Here is a 19,541-nt window from a genome sequence, read left to right as displayed (position 1 = left end):
GGTGGCAAATGGAGTTTAATGTAGAGAAGTGTGAGGTGATTCACTTTGGAAGGAATAACAGGAATGCAGAATATTTGGCTAATGGTAAAGTTCTTGAAAGTGTGGATGAGCAGAGGGATCTAGGTGTCCATGTACATAGATCCCTGAAAGTTGCCACCCAGGTTGATAGGGTTGTGAAGAAGGCCTATGGAGTGTTGGCCTTTATTGGTAGAGGGATTGAGTTCCGGAGTCGGGAGGTCATGTTGCAGCTGTACAGAACTCTGGTCCGGCCGCATTTGGAGTATTGCGTACAGTTCTGGTCACCGCATTATAGGAAGGACGTGGAGGCTTTGGAGCGGGTGCAGAGGAGATTTACCAGGATGTTGCCTGGTATGGAGGGAAAATCTTATGAGGAAAGGCTGACGGACTTGAGGTTGTTTTCGTTGGAGAGAAGAAGGTTAAGAGGAGACTTAATAGAGGCATACAAAATGATCAGGGGTTTGGATAGGGTGGACAGTGAGAGCCTTCTCCCGCGGATGGATATGGCTGGCACGAGGGGACATAACTTTAAACTGAGGGGTAATAGATATAGGACAGAGGTCAGAGGTAGGTTCTTTACGCAAAGAGTAGTGAGGCCGTGGAATGCCCTACCTGCTACAGTAGTGAACTCGCCAACATTGAGGGCATTTAAAAGTTTATTGGATAAACATATGGATGATAATGGCATAGTGTAGGTTAGATGGCTTTTGTTTCGGTGCAACATCGTGGGCCGAAGGGCCTGTACTGCGCTGTATTGTTCTATGTTCTATGTTCTATGTATGTACGCCCTCCACCGTTGCAGTTTATCATACTGTGAGTGGGAATTATCCCAAGGAAGGGGAAGGAAAATAGCCGGTGGCACGTGTAGCGCACAAAGACTCCGAGAGACGAATAGAGTGAAGTCGATGAGGCTTTATTAAGCATGACTGTTCCCCCGCAGTTCAGTAGTAGACTGCCTGCGGGGGAGGACTCCTGGTACTTATACTCCGCCTTCAGGGCGGAGCTAGAGGTCAACGTCCAACCAGGACCCGGGATCTGTCAGCCAATGACATCACGGCGTCACAGTCCCACATGACCCCTAATGCATACTACCACATTCACCCCTTGTTAAAAATGAACCCGGCGGGGTGATGCTTCGAATGGTGGTAAGGGTTTACAAGGCTGGTCCTGGGAGGAAAACTTTCGCATGTTATTACAGTATGTACAAGGTTTTTTTTTGTTTCGAACTATTTACAGTAATCGTCAGGAAAAGACAAAACGTTCTCGTTAAAAGTCCACATATTGTACTGTTAGATCGACGCCACGGGTCGGTCGGGCGGTCTGGTCGTCCGTGTCGATCGCCTCGGCCCCGGTGGTGGTGGTGGTGCTTGTTCCGGTGTTGCCGTCTCCGGGAGCCTTACAATTTCAGCTTGGGCTTCATTCCTGGTCGGGCCTGGGAGGAGGACCGATCCTCCTGGGAAGGGGGCGGTCACAGGGTGCGGCGGTGGCAGGAAGGGGGGGGGGTTGGGTGATTGGTGTCGGGGGTGTGTGTGTGTTGCCGGCGGGCGCCAGATCTCGCAGGGAGACCGTGTCCTGTCGGCTGTCGGGGTACTCCACGTAAGCGTACTGTGGGTTCGCGTGAAGGAGGTGAACCCTTTCGACCAATGGGTCCGACTTGTGCGCCCGCACATGTCTTCGGAGCAAGATGGGTCCTGGGGCCGCCAGCCAGGTCGGCAGCGACGTTCCAGAGGAGGACTTCCTGGGGAAGACAAGGCGGCGCTCATGAGGCGTTTGGTTAGTGCTAGTACACAGTAGTGACCGGATGGAGCGGAGGGCGTCCGGGAGGACCTCCTGCCACCGTGAAACTGGGAGGTCCCTGGACCGTAGGGCCAGTAGGACGGTCTTCCAGACCGTGCCGTTCTCCCTCTCTACTTGCCCGTTCCCCCGGGGGTTGTAGCTGGTCGTCCTGCTCGAGGCTATACCGTTGCTGAGCAGGAACTGGCGCAGCTCGTCACTCATGAAGGAGGACCCCCTGTCGCTGTGGACGTATGCGGGGCAACCGAACAGTGTGAATATGGTGTTCAGGGCTTTAATGACTTTGGCCGCGGTCATGTCAGGGCAGGGGATGGCGAATGGGAAGCGGGAGTACTCGTCCACCACATTAAGGAAGTATGTGTTGCGGTCGGTGGAGGGGAGGGGTCCTTTGAAATCCAGACTAAGGCGTTCAAAGGAGCGGGAAGCCTTAATCAGGTGCACACCATCCGGCCTGAAAAAATGCGGTTTGCACTCTGCGCAGATGTGGCAGTTCCTTGTGACTGTACGGACCTCCTCTAAAGAGTATGGGAGGTTGCGGGACTTAATAAAGTGGTAGAACCGAGTGACCCCCGGGTGGCAGAAGTCCTCGTGGAGAGTTTGGAGGCGGTTAATTTGTGCGTTGGCACATGTGCCGTGGGATAGGGCATCGGACGGCTCGTTCAGCTTTCCGGGATGATACAAGATCTCGTAGTTGAAGGTGGAGAGTTCGATCCTCCACCTTAAGATCTTGTCGTTTTTGATTTTGCCCCGCTGTGCATTATCGAACATGAAGGTTACCGACCGTTGGTCCGTGAGGAGAGTGAATCTCCTGCCGGCCAGGTAATGCCTCCAATGTCGCTCAGCTTCCACTATGGCTTGGGCTTCCTTTTCCACTGAGGAGTGGCGGATTTCTGAAGCGTGGAGGGTTCGGGAGAAAAAGGCCAAGGGTCTGCCCGCTTGGTTAAGGGTGGCCGCTAGAGCTACGTCGGAGGCGTCGCTCTCGACCTGGAAGGGGAAGGACTCGTCGATGGCACGCATCGTGGCCTTTGCGATATCCGCTTTGATGCGGCTGAAGGCCTGGCAAGCCTCTGTCGACAGAGGGAAGGTCGTGGTCTGTATTAGGGGGCGGGCCTTGTCTGCGTACTGGGGGACCCACTGGGCGTAGTATGAAAAGAACCCCAGGCAGCGTTTTAGGGCTTTTGAGCAGTGCGGGAGGGGAAATTCCATGAGGGCGCGCATACGTTCGGGGTCGGGGCCTATTATCCCATTGCGCACTACGTAGCCCAGGATGGCTAGCCGGTTTATGCTAAAGACGCACTTGCCCTCGTTGTACGTGAGGTTCAAGGCTTTAGCGGTCTGGAGGAATTTTTGGAGGTTGGCGTCGTGGTCCTGCTGATCGTGGCCGCAGATGGTTACATTGTCGAGATACGGGAACGTGGCCCGTAACCCGTGTTGATCAACCATTCGGTCCATCTCTCGTTGGAAGACCGAGACCCCGTTTGTGACGCCAAATGGGACCCTTAGGAAATGGTATAATCGCCCGTCTGCCTCGAAGGCTGTGTACTTGCGGTCACTTGGGCGGATGGGGAACTGATGGTAGGCGGACTTGAGGTCCACGGTGGAGAAGACCTTATATTGGGCAATCCGATTGACCATGTTGGATATGCGGGGGAGAGGGTACGCGTCTAGTTGTGTGTACCTGTTGATGGTCTGGCTATAGTCTATGACCATCCTTTGCTTCTCCCCTGTCTTTACTACTACCACCTGTGCTCTCCAGGGACTATTGCTGGCCTGGATTATGCCTTCCTTTAGTAGCCGCTGGACTTCGGACCGAATGAAGGTCCGGTCCTGGGCGCTGTACCGTCTGCTCCTAGTGGCGATGGGTTTGCAATCCGGGGTGAGGTTTGCAAACAAGGATGGGGGTTGCACCTTGAGGGTTGCGAGGCCGCAGATAGTGAGTGGGGGTATTGGGCCGCCGAATTTGAAGGTTAGGCTCTGTAGATTGCACTGGAAGTCTAATCCCAGTAATGTGGGGGCGCAGAGTTGGGGAAGGACGTAGAGCCTGTAGTTTTTGAACTCCCTCCCTTGCACCGTTAGGGTAACTATGCAGAAGCCTTTGATCTGTACGGAGTGGGATCCTGCAGCTAGGGAAATCTTTTGTGGGCTGGGACGGATGGTCAAAGAACAGCGTTTTACCGTGTCGGGGTGGATAAAGCTCTCCGTGCTCCCGGAGTCGACTAGGCATGGTGTCTCGTGCCCGTTTATCAGCACCGTTGTCATCGTCGTCTGGAGCGTCCGGGGCCGAGCTTGGTCCAGCGTCATTGAAGCCAGACGTGGTTGTAATGGTTGAGCGTCTTCTTCGAACCCCGTGGAGCCGTCGACACTGGGGCCCGTTGTTGCCGTCCAAGATGGCGTCGGGGGTGAACAAGATGGCTGCCCCCATGCATCGCACATGGCTGGGGAGTCACAAGATGGCGGCGGGGGTGGACAAAATGGCCACCCCCATGCGTCGCACAGGTCTGGGGTGGTCCAAGATGGCGGCGCCCTTCCTCCCCTCGTGGTGACCGGGACCCAAAATGGCGGCGCCTGCGGGTCGCACATGGGGCGCTGGGGGGGTTGGGGAGCGTTGGGAACACACAGGACTCCCTCTTCTCTGGGGACAGCGGTGGCCGGGACCCAAAGTGGTAGCGCCGGCGGGTCGTAATTGGGGCGCTGGAGGGGTTGGGGAGCGTAAACGGCGTGCAGGGCTCCCTGTTCTCCCGGGACAGCGGCGACCTCGCGGGACCGGCACACAGCCGCGAAATGGCCCTTTTTCCCGCAGCTCTTACAGATCGCTGCGCGGGCCGGGCAGTGCTGCTGGGGGTGTTTCGCCTGGCCGCAGAAATAGCAGCGGGCTCCCCCGGTGCGACTTGGCGTTTGGACCGCGCAAGCCTGTGGGGTGTCCGGGGGGGGGGGTGGGTTTGTCGCGACGGGTACGTACGGAGCCCAATGGGCTGCCGCGCGGTCGGGGCCATAGGCGCGGGTATTTCGCGCTGCCACGTCTAGGGAGGCTGCTAGGGCCCGTGCCTCTGAGAGTCCTAGCGACTCTTTTTCTAGAAGTCTTTGGCGGATTTGGGAGGAGTTCATACCTGCCACAAAAGCATCGCGCATTAACATGTCCGTGTGTTCATTTGCGTTCACCGGCGGGCAGCTGCAGGCTCGTCCCAAAATTAGTAGCGCGGCGTAGAATTCATCTATCGATTCTCCGGGACTTTGCCGTCTCGTTGCGAGTTGATAGCGAGCGTAGATCTGGTTTACTGGGCGAACATAGAGACTTTTTAGTGCTGCGAACGCCGTCTGGAAATCCTCTGCGTCTTCGATGAGAGAGAAAATCTCCGTGCTTCACCTCGAGTGCAGGACCTGTAGTTTTTGGTCTTCTGTGACCCGGCCGGTGGCCGTTCTGAGGTAGGCCTCGAAACAAGTCTGCCAGTGCTTGAAAGCTGCTGCTGCGTTCACTGCGTGGGGGCTGATCCTCAGGCATTCCGGGATGATCCTGAGCTCCATAGTCCTTTAGGCACGCTTAATAAATTGTGGCGCACAAAGACTCCGAGAGACGAATAGAGTGAAGTCGATGAGGCTTTATTAAGCGTGACTGTTCCCCCGCAGTTCAGTAGTAGACTGCCTGCGGGGGAGGACTCCTGGTACTTATACTCCGCCTTCAGGGCGGAGCTAGAAGTCAATGTCCAACCAGGACCCGGGATCTGTCAGCCAATGACATCACGGCTTCACAGTCCCACATGACCCCTAATGCATACTACCACAGTACGGAACCCGGATCATAAGGAAGGGTGACTTGCTCGGGCGGTGGCTCGGAACGCTGACAATGAACCACCATTTGGGGAGTGCCCCAAAGCGGTGAAACAGAAAATAACCTAAACACCACTGCGGGGTTTGGGTAGCAGATAACCCGTCCCTGGCCATACAAGCGGTGGTAAATCTGGTAGAAGAGGTTCATACTACCTGAGTTTTCCTCAGTCTGTGTCCTAAATGAATTAAGTGTATCTCCTGATAACCTACATTCTAGTTGTACTCCCCTCCTTAAAGGCCCTGTCCTCTCTCGTTCCCCTCTCTCTCTCACAGCCTCTTCCTACCCTCTCCTGACGGTCTGATTTTACCTTTATGGCACCAATCTTAACACATCCAAAATTAAATTGACATGTACTCCAAAAACAAGGCAATGTCCATGTAATGTTACCTTCCCATCGCCGGGACCGGTGCAATTGCTTCATTAGTCCTGCATTGTCCGTTAACCTGATGACCTTCCATGAGTCGATACCATGTCCTTGTATATGGGGGCAGCGAAGAACATCACCTCTGCATAAATGAAATGTCCTTGTAGTTTGGTTGTGGTCACTCCAAGCGAGGCAAGACCGAAGATTACACAGGCGGTGCGCAGCCACCCCATCATTCTTTACACCTGTAAAACAGCGCTGGGGAAGGGAGGCAGACTAGTAACCGACCTTTTTACAGTGGTAGAGGTGGACCCAATTTACAGTGGTGGAGATGGACCCAAGCACTCCGCCCCTCCACTTTAACTGCAGTGGGGGTGGTAAGGAGAACTTGGAAGGGCCACTCCCATCGTGGCTCTGACCCTGTCCGAGTCCAATTTTTGACCATGACATAACTACCGGGCTGCACTGAAAGTGAGCTAGGTAATGGGGGCGGTGGCGGGTGAGCCGCGTGGACCAGGCCATGGGGCTCCTTGACCTTAGTGAGGGCTAGAACATAGGTGGTCATTTCTTCAGTCATATGGTGAAACTGAACCAGTCTGGGGACATGCAGGTTCCAGGGAGTTCTAAGACGCCTGCCATAAAGGATCTCGGCAGGAGAGAGCCGTGCCGGTCCCACAGGTGTAACCCGCAGCTAGAAGAGGGCAACGGGGAGCAACGTAAGCCATGTCAGTCACGTGTCAGCTCTTAATTTAGCCAATTTAGTTTTGAGGGTCTGATTGTGTCTCTCAACCAACCCGGCCGCCTGCGGTCTGTACGCACAGTGTAACTGCTGGCGTATGCCCAACTGGGAGCAGAACTCTCTATTAATCTGTCCAATAAAATGAGGCCTGTTATCAGAACTTAACCGAGCTGGTATACCGTACCGGGGAATGATTTCCCGCATCAGAACTTTAACCACAGTAGCAGCTTTATTATCGGTAGTTGGATACGCCTTGACCCATCTGCTGAACACATCCACAATGACCAAAACATATTTATAACATTGACACCTTTCCAACTCAATGTAATCCATTTGGAGCGTCTCAAAGGGACCATTGGGCAATGGGGTTTGCCCTATACCACAAGGGATACCTTTGCCGGAGTTATATTGCTGACAAATCAAACACCGATTACTGATACTCTGGGCCAACCCCTGCATTTTAGGGTGCCACCAAGTGTCTAGCAACAAATCACTAGTCCCCCGAGCCCCACAATGAGTTGCAAAGTGAACACATTCAGTGACCCATAAAGCCAGTACATCAGATATACAAGTTTGATGTGCTGGAGTGGTCCATAAAGTGGAAACAGAATCATATGTACAACCTAACCGTTTCCACATTTGTATATCACTCTCAGGAGCATCGTCCTGTAACCTTATGACGTCTTGGATGGTTGGCATTGGCTTGTCAGAAGCAGACCTATTTATAGCAGATCGTTTAGTCTGACTTAACATTTTAGGCACCATCACTTGCTGAATTTGCGCGGCTGTCCGCGCTGCACAATCTGCTTGTTCATTACCAACGTCAACTGGGGTTGGAAATCTGCGCGGGCATAAGGAGGGCCTGCAGTAGGTCAATAACTAAACCCCGGAGGGATATTTCCGTGCTGGCCGAGATAAGGAATCCCCTACTCTTCCAGAGCTGTGGGTTGGCTGAAGTCGAGTGTTAATCGTTTCAGGGACCTCAAAATATTTTATGGATGTGCCGTCTGGCGTGACTTGATGTGCGTACTCTGTTGGAGCTGAATGATCCACTGCCCTCCTTACCATAGGCCCCAGATCCTTGGCATGGTACTGGTCGTGGACCTGACGTGTAATATGAGGGCCCACAGAAGCTGACTGTGGCCATAAATGTGGTGGTATTGTAACAAAATTGGCTGTACCTTCTTTTCCCGTGACTGTGGCTGTAACCTTGACTGGCCATTTGGTCCCAATTAACGGCCGGCATTTGTCCTCCAACTCCCTGTTTTGTCCGGTTCTGTCATAGGCCAGGGTAACGTGGTGCAGTGAATGTTCAATGTCTAACGTCCACCACTGGGGAGTGATAGAAATATAGGACTGTTGTCTCATCCTCCATGATTGAACTGTTACCCCTTCGTCTCCGCACTCTAGCTGTAGCTGGAAGATACACAGTAAATCTCGGGGCAACAAGTTACAGTCCAGTAGTCACCACAAACTGATGATCCGCAGACTTATTCTCATAAGTGACTGTCACAGGTTCAGAAATAGTATACTCACACACCTGTCCTTGGACCCCCGACAAATGCTGGGTGTGGTCGGATAATGGTAGTCGAAGTTCTGATTGCACCGAAGACATGGCTGCTCCAGTGTCGATTACAAATGAGCAGTGTTGATCTCCTATCTGCAGAGAAATAATAGGTTCCCTGTCCGATTGGAGAGTCTTTATGACTAAATTAGCTAGTCAATCTTGTGTTGGGAAAGGGTTTGCCTGGGAGAAGTCAGTGTACCTCGTCTGTCCTCCCCTTAGTAGGTACCCCCTCCTTTGGGTTGGATAGTCTCCTTTTGCTGCCCGTCTTTTAAAGGGGCATTCCTGTTGCCAGTGATCTGCACGGCCACAATTAAAACATGTATTGGTCCCTCTATATCTGCCCCGTCCTCTTTTCCCAGTAGACCAATGGCCCCTCAGAGGGGGCGGCAGTTGTGGTGCATACGGTGGGCCATAAAGAGGAGCTGAGGGTCCATTTGGGTGGGTTTGATATCCTACCCCATGTTGATCCACCCACCCAAGGTCACAATATTGGGGTTCCAGCTGGTAAGCCATCGTATCTGCCGCTGGTTGGGGTCTCAGATCATCCTTTTTCATGACATACTCAGTCTTAATCTTTGTAACTGAGCCTCCTTCCTGGCCTACACCCTCCTTCCAATAAAATCTGACTGCCCTGGCCATCTGAGAAGGGTCGTTCTCTGCCCAATTCATGTTATTACATTTCACGGCAGTAGCCACGGAAGGTGGTAGGCAATGCATTAGCATAGCACAATATTGAGGGGAATTCTGACCATTTTGGTACGGCAAGTCGCCTGACTGCCCACGGTAGATTTCATTAAAATGTTCCAGAAATTCCTCTGGCTCTTCAGTCTTTTTAGGTTTGAGGTCTAAGATAGCAGAAATGTTTATGGGCTTTTGAAATGTGACATTCAACGCATTCAGAATTTGTGCCCGTCTATCATCGTCCAAAGCATGGGCTTGCTGGAGTGCGGCGTGGCTAGCATAATTCAAGTGATTGAGATGATTGCGGTACTCTGCTGGGGTTAAAACCTGCTGGACTAGGGCCCAGAGGTCCCTTGAATCAACTTGATAAACTGAGATAGTAGTTCTCAGATAATCCACGAAAGCAGCAGGAAATTTCCTGTCTGGGATTGCAGCCAGAATAGCCATCATCTTACTGGGTCTCCATGGGAAATAAATGTCTATCGTGGGCTGGGCCGCCGTTACATCATCAGGGTTTGGTATTTTCCTAATTGGCAACTGTCTCAGAGTCTCACTAGGGGGCGCTCTCGCAGATTCCTCTGGCTCTTCAAAGACTTCAACGTCCTTCCCTTCCACTAGATGGAGCTCCAGCTCCTCAGAACCATTCCCATCCTCTTTCTTTGTTCTAATACTTTTCTGTCCTACCATATCGGTCTGAAGGGATCTAGGTGGTATGCGTGATTGTTTCTGGATAGGATTAGGCCCCTCTCTCATTGTAGGAGATCGGGTCCTAGAGCTAACTGGGCTTGTTGAACAGAGCTCCCCTTCTCTAACAGACGGTGAAGATGCTGAAATAGGACCCAATCTATCAACCGAAGGGGCTGGAGAGGCTGGCATGATTTGAATCTGGGGAGCAGTGACTAGATATAAATTATGATACCCTGGTGGTTCCGGAATTAGTGCAGACAGTGCTACTGATGCAGTCGGGACTCTACCCAACATGGTCCAATTCTCTGGGTCCTCATCTCCTTCTGTCAATGCAAGGCCAGCCATTGAACTACGTAGCTCTTTTTTTTTTTCTCGAGTCCACCCTCTCTTTACGTGCGCATTTTTTTGAATGCACACTCCTTTTCAAGATCTCCAGAGTTTTCTGGTTCCCCCTTTCACTAATTGGAATCCCCATTTTAAGGGCATTTTCTTGCCAACTTAATAACATGATCTTATCCCTCTCATGTTGACAATATTGTCTCCATAATCTAATTAACTCTTTAGCTTTCATACTTTGGCTCTCTTTTAAAAAAAAAAATGTATTTGCCTATTTATAACCAATGACAATTTTTGCTACATGGCAAAATTATTTAAAAGGTTTTAACAGTGTTCTTTTAAAACTTAAAATGTTTGAAAATTCTAATTGAATTGCTGCAACCTGCAAGCTTAGCTCTGATCTCAACTCAGAACTGAATTTACGATTTGCTTAACACAAACTTGTATAACTTTTACAACTTAATTAATTCGTTATCTTAACAATTTTTCTTTTAACAAGTTTTTCTTACATTCACAAAAATGTTGGCTGCTATCAATGAGGGAGCAGTTAGCCTTTTTTTGACCCGTTTAGCATATCATTCCTTCTCACAACTGGAATGGATTCCCTAACCATTGGTGCTACTGTTCCTCAGTTTTTATCTCCCTCTCTGCCCTGCCTGAAATGTCTGTGCGCACCATTTTCTCTTGCTGGACACTTTTAAAACTTTGCTCCCCATGTAATTCCAAGTCTATCATTCCATCTTTTACATGACTGGTTAACGTTCTACCTCCATTTTCCTGATCTAAATTTTCCCTATCTGATCCTACTACCGGGATCATCCCTTGCCACACTAGTTTAAATACTCTCCAACAGAACTAACAAAAGTCCCCTCTAGACTATTGGTCCCAGCTCTGCCTGGGGGAAATTCGTCCAGTTTGTACAGGTGTCACCTGCCCCAGAGCCAGTCCCAGTGCCTCAAGAATATGAATCACTGCTGGCTGCACCATCTTTCTAGCCACGCATTCATCTGATCTATCCTCCTGTTCCTGCTCTCTCTAGCACATTGAACTGGGAGTAATCCTAACATTACTGCATTTGAGGTCCTGCGTTTTAGTTTATCTCCTAACTTCCTGTACTTGGCTTGCAGGTCCTCATCCTTTAGTTTACCAATGTCATTGGCACCAATGTGTATCATGACCACTGGCTGTTCACCATCCCTCCCCAACATGCTTTGCAGCCCACCGTGACATCCTGGACACTGGCGAGGCAACATACCATCCTTGATTTACGTTTGCAACCACAGAAGCATCTGACTATTGAATCCCCTATCACTATAGCCCTGCCACTTGTTTTCCTCCCACCAATCTGAGCAGCAGAGTCACCCAGGGTGCTGTGGTTTAGGCTGCTGCTGCTTTACCCTGAGAGGCCACCTCCCCCCCGCCCCCCGCCAACAGTATCCAAAGCAGTATATCTGTTTGAGAGGAGGATGACCATACGGGTCTGTATCCTGCACTGCCTTCCTGAGTCTTTTACTATTCCTGATGGTCACCCATTCCCTCTCTGCCTGTGCAATCCTCACCTGCAGTGTGACCACCTGCTAATGTGCTATCCACAACATCCTCAGCACCGAGGATGCTACCCAGTTAGTCCACCCGCAGCTCCAGCTCCCAATTCTAGTTAGCTAGAAGCGGTATTTGGACACACTTTCTGCACACATGGTAATCAGAGATGCTGGAGTTGTCCCTCATTTCCCACATTATGCATGAGGAGCATATCACGGGTTTGTGGTCTCCTGCCATGATGTCCTTCTTGATTAAACTAGTTACTCTCTGAAAAGAAAAATCACGTTAGCTAGGGGCCTTATTTACATTTGCTAGGAACGCTATTTCTTATTTAACTCTTCTATTGTGAATGTACGGTACTTATCTATGATATTTATTTATTTGTTTATTTATTTGATTAATTTATTGATTGATTTATTATCCCAACCAAGTTTTAAGCAATGAATTTGATTAAAAGATTGAAAAACAAAACTCACCTGGACCTACTTACCAAATCAGCTGCTTTGCTTGGTCGCACACCACTTTCTGAACTGGCATTTGTATTTATCTTTCTCCTCTCGCCCTTACTCCTTCTTCTCTGCTCCTTGTTATTACAGAATTCATAACTGCACTCATCCAATTAGCTCTTTTTGATTTCCTGGTTCTGCTTTCAGAGTCACTTCTCCTTTATTCTCCCAGCTTGGCTCCCTACCTGTTATCTTTTTATATTTATACACAGTTCCTAATGTCAGTTACTCACCAACCAAATAGCTCACCGCTTTCCTGTGAGGGCACTGTTGATTTTTTTCTTGAACTCCATTCTCCTGAGGAGGCTGCCCTGGTGCTCTCTCCTCCCGAAGGTAAGTGCTGTCCCTGAGCCTCTGCCTGACTTTATATTCTCCGCAGTACATGGTGTCCACCGCAGTCAGCATAATAAATGTTCATTTCAGAACTATATGAGTTTGACTGTCAAGTTCATGAATGAGTGTTTTGATTGTCCACCAGGTGATATAAATAATTGTCAAGGTATTTTTATTAGTCCATATAAATCTAATAGTTATGTTCTTTGTATCATGCTTTAGTTTAGAATATACTGCTTTAAATGATGTCTGAACTTGTCCGGCTGTTCCTGCTGGTGGAATCTTCTGGCCCCGTGATGGTGAGCAGCCGCCGTGCGTTCCCCGGTGGCAGACAGTGTCAACAATGAAAAAACCCATTGATAGCAGCGGGACTGGAAGATTCCTCCACCAGCCAGTGGCGGTCCACCTCTGCCACTTCAAATCATGCCGCATGTGGGGTGGTGGAAAATCTCACCCGATAGTTTTGTTCAGTTGTTGCTTACCAAACCTATATTTCTTGTTTGAAATTAGATTATTGGGTTTCAACTTTTGATGAAGATCAAAATGGGATGGCACCACCAGCACCATCAGCTTGTCCAGCTGCAGCACATCCAGTAGCTGCACCACCTCACGTCTGTGCCTTGCCTGATCCCTGTGCATCGCAAAAGGAAGAAGTATGTCCAGCTCCGGCTTCAAATATGTCAGCCGTTCACAGGAAAGGTAGTAGTAACATTATTATTAAAATGGAAATGTACATAAGTTTAAATAAATTATGATGAGGAACTGAATGGTCATTCACAGAAAATTGTCACCCTTCCCAACTCCCAGTCGAACCATTTAACCACTTACCTCACCCGCCCGACCACTTTACCTCATTTACGCTACCCACTTAAAACTTTACCATCGACTCATTCATTCACTTATTTTCATAACTTTTCGATGTGTTCGTAAATGTGCCATAGGTTTTCAGTGTGTTAGTGAACACTTGCTGAAATATGGCAGCTATTTCCTTAAAAAGGGTGTGCTGGCTGACTACAGGGAATGCCCCCCTTCTCCTTATCGATACAGTCCTACCAGGAAACAGTTCAATGATGAATCTTTTTCTATTCATTCATAGGGTGGGGGTGTCACTTGGGCCACTTTTAATGCCCATCTGTAATTACCCTCGAACTAAGTGGCTTGCCCATTTCAAAGATCTTTAGTCTTTTAAGAGTCAACCACATTGCTGTGGAGCATTGGAAAATCCCTCACTAGGTCTTTTAGTTACTGTCTGCAAATTTATTTAAAAAAAAACACTTTATTAAGGCATTTATGGTTTTATGATAACAAAAGACACAAGTACAGTTATAAACAGAGTTCAACACGTAACACACCCCTCCATCTCCCACAGTTCTCGCCGAAGCTAGAACGATATAGTCTAACTCCCTCCCCCCCCCATATTGAATCTGCTGACGGTTCAAATTTCTCTGAAGAAGTGGATAAACGTCTGCCACCTCCGGACGAACCCTAATAATGAGCCTCTCAGGGCGAACTTGATTTTCTCAAGCCTGAGAACCCAGCCATGTCACTAACCCATATCCGTGCTTTCAGGGGCTCCAAGTCCATCCACACTGATAGGATCCGTCTCCAGGCTACTAAGGAGGCTACCCTGGACTCAGGGGTCTTCCGACAGTCCAAAAATTGCCACCTCTGGTCTCGGTGCCACCCTCACCTTTAACACCCTGGACATGACATCTGCAAATCCCTGCCAGAATCCCCTGAGCTTCGAGCATGCCCCAAACATGTGGACATGATTTGCGGGCCCTCCTGCACATTGCCCACACCTGTCCTCTACCCCGAAAAACCTGCTCATCCAGGCCACCTTCACGTGTGCCCGGTGGACCACCTTGAATTGTATCAAGCTGAGCCTGGCACCTGATGAGGACGTATTGACTCTGCTCAGAGCATCCTCCCACAGACCCGCCTCTAATCCCTTTCCCAACTCACCTTCCCATTTACGTTTGTCTCCCCTATCTGGATTTCCTCCCACTCCATGTGTTCTTTTTAAATTTCCGATACCTTCCCCCTCCCCCACCCCCGTTCTAGAAACGACCTTGTCCTGTATCCCCTGTGCCGGAAGGAGCGGAAAGGTAAAAACCTACCTTTGCACAAAATCTCTTACCTGGAGATATCGGAACCCACTCCCTCCCGGCAATTCAAACTTCACTTCCAGATCCTCCAGACCGGGAATGCTCCCATCAATAAACAGATCCCCCAGCCTCTCAATACCCGCTTTCTGCCACCTGCAAAATCCCCCATCCATCATCCCCGGCACAAACCGGTAACTTCCACAAATTGGAGCCCAGACCGACGCTCCCTCCACTCCCATAAGCTTCCGCCATTGCCCCAAGACTCTCAGGGCCGCCACTACCACTGTGCAGTACTGGGTCGGCGAGAATGGCAGAGGTGCCGTGACCAATGCCCCCAAACTTGTTCCCTTACAAGATGCTGCCTCCACCCGCTCCCACACCGACCCCTCCCCAACTATCCACTTCCTAATCATGGCTGTATTTGCCGCCCAGTAGTAGTTCCTAAAGTTTGGCAGTGCCAGCACTCCCCATGGCTCTGCTCCAGCAACACTTTCTTTACTCGCCGCGTTTTAGCCGCCCACACAAACCCAGATATCACCCTGTTCACCCGCTTAAAAAAGGCCTTTGGAATAAAAATAGGGAGACACTGAAAAGCAAACAGAAATCTTGGGAGAACCGTCATCTTTACGGTCTGTACCCTCCCCACCAGTGATAACAGGAGTATGTCCCACCTCCGGAAATCCTCCTTCATTTGTTCCACTAATCGACCCAGATTTAATTTGTGTAGCTGCTCCCATCTCCTTGCGACCTGAATCCCCAGGTGATGCAAACTACCTCCCACCACCTTAAACGGCAACATCTCCAGTCTCCTCTCCTGCCCCCTTGCTTGGATCACACAAAACCTCACTTATACTCATATTCAATTTGTACCCCGACAATCGGCCAAATTCCCCGAAGATCCACATAATCCACTCCATTCCCCCTAATGGGTCGGAAATATTTAGGAGTAGGTCGTCTGCATATAGCGAGACCCTGTGTTCCACCTCCCCCCTCCCGGGGAATAGCCCCCTCCAGTCCTTTGACGCTCTCAGCGCCATCGCCAATGGCTCTATAGCCAAGGCAAACAACAGTGGGGAGAGGGGACATCCCTGCCTCGTTCCCCGCTGCAATCTAAAATAATCCGAGCTCTCCCGGTTCGTCCGCACGCTAGCCATCGGTGCCTGGTACAGCAACCAAGCCCAGTCAAAGAAGACCTGCCCAAACCCGAACCATTCCAGGACCTCCCACAAATAATTCCATTCCACCTGATTGAAGGCCTTCTCCGGGTCCATAGCGACAACCACCTCCGCCTCCCTTCCCTCGAAGGGCTTCATGACCACATTCAGGAGCCTTCTAACATTGGCCGTTAACTGCCTACCCTTAACAAACCCCGTCTGGCCTTCTCCTATCACCCCGGAACACAGCCCTCTATTCTCAAGGCCAGGATTTTTTCCAGCAATTTGGCATCAACATTTATTAGGGAGATTGGTCTGTGTGACCCACATTGCTCTGGGACCTTCTCCCGATTTTTATGGGAGAGGTGTTTCAGAACCCCAAAATGTATCATGGAGTTCAACCAACCTCCCCCTTTAATGTATTGTTGCTTTTCCGAGCACACGGCTTGTTCTCCAGGTGTGGGATTACAATTATGGACACATGGGCTTTTAAACACAATGTTTATTCCATGAACTCAACTTAACCTTTTAAATAAACATTGGATCTCTTAACACCTCTTACTTCAAAGATAACCCTGAAAATAATACAACACTACCCAATCCTGCAAACTGTTCTTTAAACCTCCAAAAGACTTCAACCCTTCAAAAATAGGAGCACAATAGGTTACATTCAATATATTGATAGTCTTTGGATTTGTAGAAATCACCAGACCAGCTCTTTTCCTTCCTGCAGTTCTCAGCAAACCAGCCAGGCACTTTTCAGCTGCTCTCTCAAACCAGCCAGGCACTTTTCAGCTGCTCTCTCCCAAAACTGAAACTTCAAAATGGCCGATCTAATGCCCAGCTCCACCCACACTCTGACATCACTGCATTTCTTAAAGGTACATTGCATAAACAGCCATTTCTTAAAGGCACTCTCACATGACACCTCCCCCCAAGAAAAAACCCCATCAACTTCAAGATGGTTTCATTTTTCACTTTTACACCATCCACTAAGAAATGTACACAGTAAATATACCTTTTTGTTTTTAAAAAAAAAAACACACGCAAACAGGCATAATAACATAGTTCATTTTTCTTTGCTCGAAATCCTTCTCGATTGACAGTCTCTTTGAACAAGAAAGTCTCTGCACGATCCATCCATTCCTCTACTCCTCAGCATTTCTCTTTAGAATCAGATACTTTAGTTCCATCTGACCACAGAGTCCCTTGCAATTCTCCAATACAGGAGCATTGGTGATCACAGCTTTCAGGCAGTCAAATGCCTGTTGAAAGTCCACTGTCCATTGAAATTTTTGATGTTTCTTTAGCAAGTCCATCAGTGGAGCAACCACGCTACAAATCTTTTGCACAAAGGTACGATCAAATTCATTCATGCTAAGAGATTGCATTATTTCCCTTCGTCTTGAGGGTATCGGAAACTCCGCAAGGAAAGTGATTCGGGCTTCTCCAAATTCACTTTCGGCTAGGTTCATCGCCAAACCCACCGCCTGAAGTCGATCGAAGAACTCCATACGATGTTGAAAATGTTCTTTCCATGTGTGGAAGTTGGAAATAAAAGCAGATTGTCCCACTTTCTCAATGCAATCCTTCAAACGTGGGATAGGGTAAGAGTCCGTTCTTGTAACAGCATTCACCTTTCAATAGTCCACACACAACCGTTGGGTACTGTCTGGTTTAGTTACCATCACTATGGGTGAGCTCCATCGGCTGCAACCCACTTCAATTATGCCATTTGTAAGCATCCTCTCAATCTCTTTGTTAACCTGTGCCAATTTTAAAGGATTAAGTCTATATGGATGTTGTTTAATCGGAACAGCATTTCCCACATCCACATCATGTATAGCCATTTTAGTACTTCCCAATTTATCTCTACAAACTTACCCATGTGATATCAATAACTCTTTCAGGTCAGTTTGTTTTTCCTCTGGAAGGTAACTTAACAATTCATCCCAATTTTTAAGAACATCCTCATTTTCCAATTTAATTTGAGGTTTGTCAAATTCACAGTCATCTGGATTTGGTTTATCACTTTGAGTTAGCATCATTAAAACCTCCTTTTTCTCTCCTTCCCTTTCAAACTACCTTTTAAACATATTCACATGACACACTCGGTGAGTCTTCCTTTTATCTAGTGTTTTTACCACATAATTCACCTCACTTAATTTCCTTTCAATCTGATACGGTCCACAAAACCTAGCTTATAAAGGCTCCCTTACCACTGGTAACAACACTAAAACTTTATCCCCACTGGCAAAACTACGAACTTTGGATTTCTTGTCCGCTACCCGTTTCATCACATTTTGTGCAACTTTCAAATGTTGTCTAGTCAATTCACCTGCTCTATTTAATCGTTCCCTAAAATTTGACACGTAATCCAATAGTGTAATTTCCGATTTCTCACCCACCAATATTTCCTTAATCAATTTAAGTTGTCCTCTAACCTCATGACCAAAAATGAGCTCAAAAGGACTACATTTGGTAGCCTCATTAGGTGCATCCCTAATTGCAAACAATACGAATGGGATTCCTTTATCCCAATCCTCTGGGTAATCTTGACAATACTCCCTCAACATTGTCTTTAATGTCTGATGCCACCTTTCTAACGCACCCTGCGATTCTGGATGGTACGCAGTTGATTATAATTGTTTTATTCCTAAGCTATCCATAACTTTTTTGAATAACTTTGAAGTAAAATTTGATCCTTGATCCGATTGAATTTCTGTGGGTAGTCCATATCTAGTAAAGAATTTAAGTAACTCCTCCACAATCCTTTTAGCTGTAATATTACGTACTGGAATATCCCCTGGAAACCTAGTAGACATATCCGTTATAGTCAAAAGATATTGATTCCCACTTTTTGTTTTAGGAAGCGGTCCTCCACAATCAATTATGACCCTCGTAAAAGGTTCCTCAAATGCTGGAATGGGTATTGAGGGCGCTGGTTTTATCACTGCTTGAGGTTTCCCTATCACTTGACATGTGTGGCATGATTGACAAAATTTAACTAGATCTTTAGGTAGTCCAGGCCAATAAAAATGTTTCTGGATTTTGGCTTCAGTTTTCCTTATTCCCAAATGACCTCCCGCTGGTACCTCATGTGCAACACGCAACACCTCCTTTCTATACTACTACTTTTAAGACTAGCCCCTGTATCTCTTAAAATTGGCAATACTACTTGATGAACTTCTGCCCACTTTTCATCCGCCTGCACATGTGCAGGTCTCCATTTTCTCATCAAGACATAACTTTTACGATAATAACACTCTGGTATACTCTCAGATTCCTCTTCCATATATGCTTTCTGATATATCCGTTTTATTTCTACATCTTTCTGTTGTAACTCCGCCAATTTTCCTGAGCTAAAAATATCCGCCTCATCCTCCACCTGTTCTTGTTCTTTTTCAACCATCTGATCAAAAATTGTTTCTGATAATTGCACTCCAACTTCATCTTCACTCTTTGATTTCTCCTCTTGTCTTAACCTGTGACTTTGCGATCTTGTTACAACACAATTCGGAAAAATCCCAGGATATTCGTCCTTCAACACTTCAGTTGACTGATTTTCCACTGGCCTATCAACCACAGTAGGCATCACTCCCACCTGCGATCCAGCTATATCATTACCCAAGATAAACTGTATTCCTGGACAAGATAGTTTATCTATTACTCCTACTACCACTTCACCACTCTTCACTGGACTTTCCAACCTTACCTTATATAATGGAACGCTACTCCTCTCACCCTGAATTCCATATATCACCACCTTTTTTGGCAACATTTTTCCCAAACTACATAATTCCTCATCTCTTACCATTAAAGATTGACTAGCCCCTGTATCTCTTAAAATTGTGACTTCTTTACCTTCTCCTCCTGATACACATGA

General features: G+C 48.3%; 1 protein-coding gene across 3 annotated transcripts in view; it reads left to right on the top strand.

Annotated features, from left to right (window-relative positions):
• The window catches only part of LOC140425687 (uncharacterized), a 409,944-nt gene that overhangs the window by 233,710 nt on the left and 156,693 nt on the right, over positions 1-19,541 (top strand). For all 3 annotated transcript variants that reach the window (XM_072510184.1, XM_072510183.1, XM_072510185.1), the window contains exon 4: positions 12,904-13,092. In XM_072510184.1, the coding sequence (XP_072366285.1) occupies positions 12,904-13,092 (189 nt within the window). The remainder of the gene's footprint in view (positions 1-12,903; positions 13,093-19,541) is intronic.

Source organism: Scyliorhinus torazame, chromosome 6 (assembly GCF_047496885.1).
Source record: "Scyliorhinus torazame isolate Kashiwa2021f chromosome 6, sScyTor2.1, whole genome shotgun sequence".
Taxonomy (NCBI): Eukaryota; Metazoa; Chordata; class Chondrichthyes; order Carcharhiniformes; family Scyliorhinidae; genus Scyliorhinus; species Scyliorhinus torazame.
The sequence above is the reverse complement of the archived record's forward strand: the minus strand, read 5'-3'. Positions and strand labels throughout refer to the sequence as shown.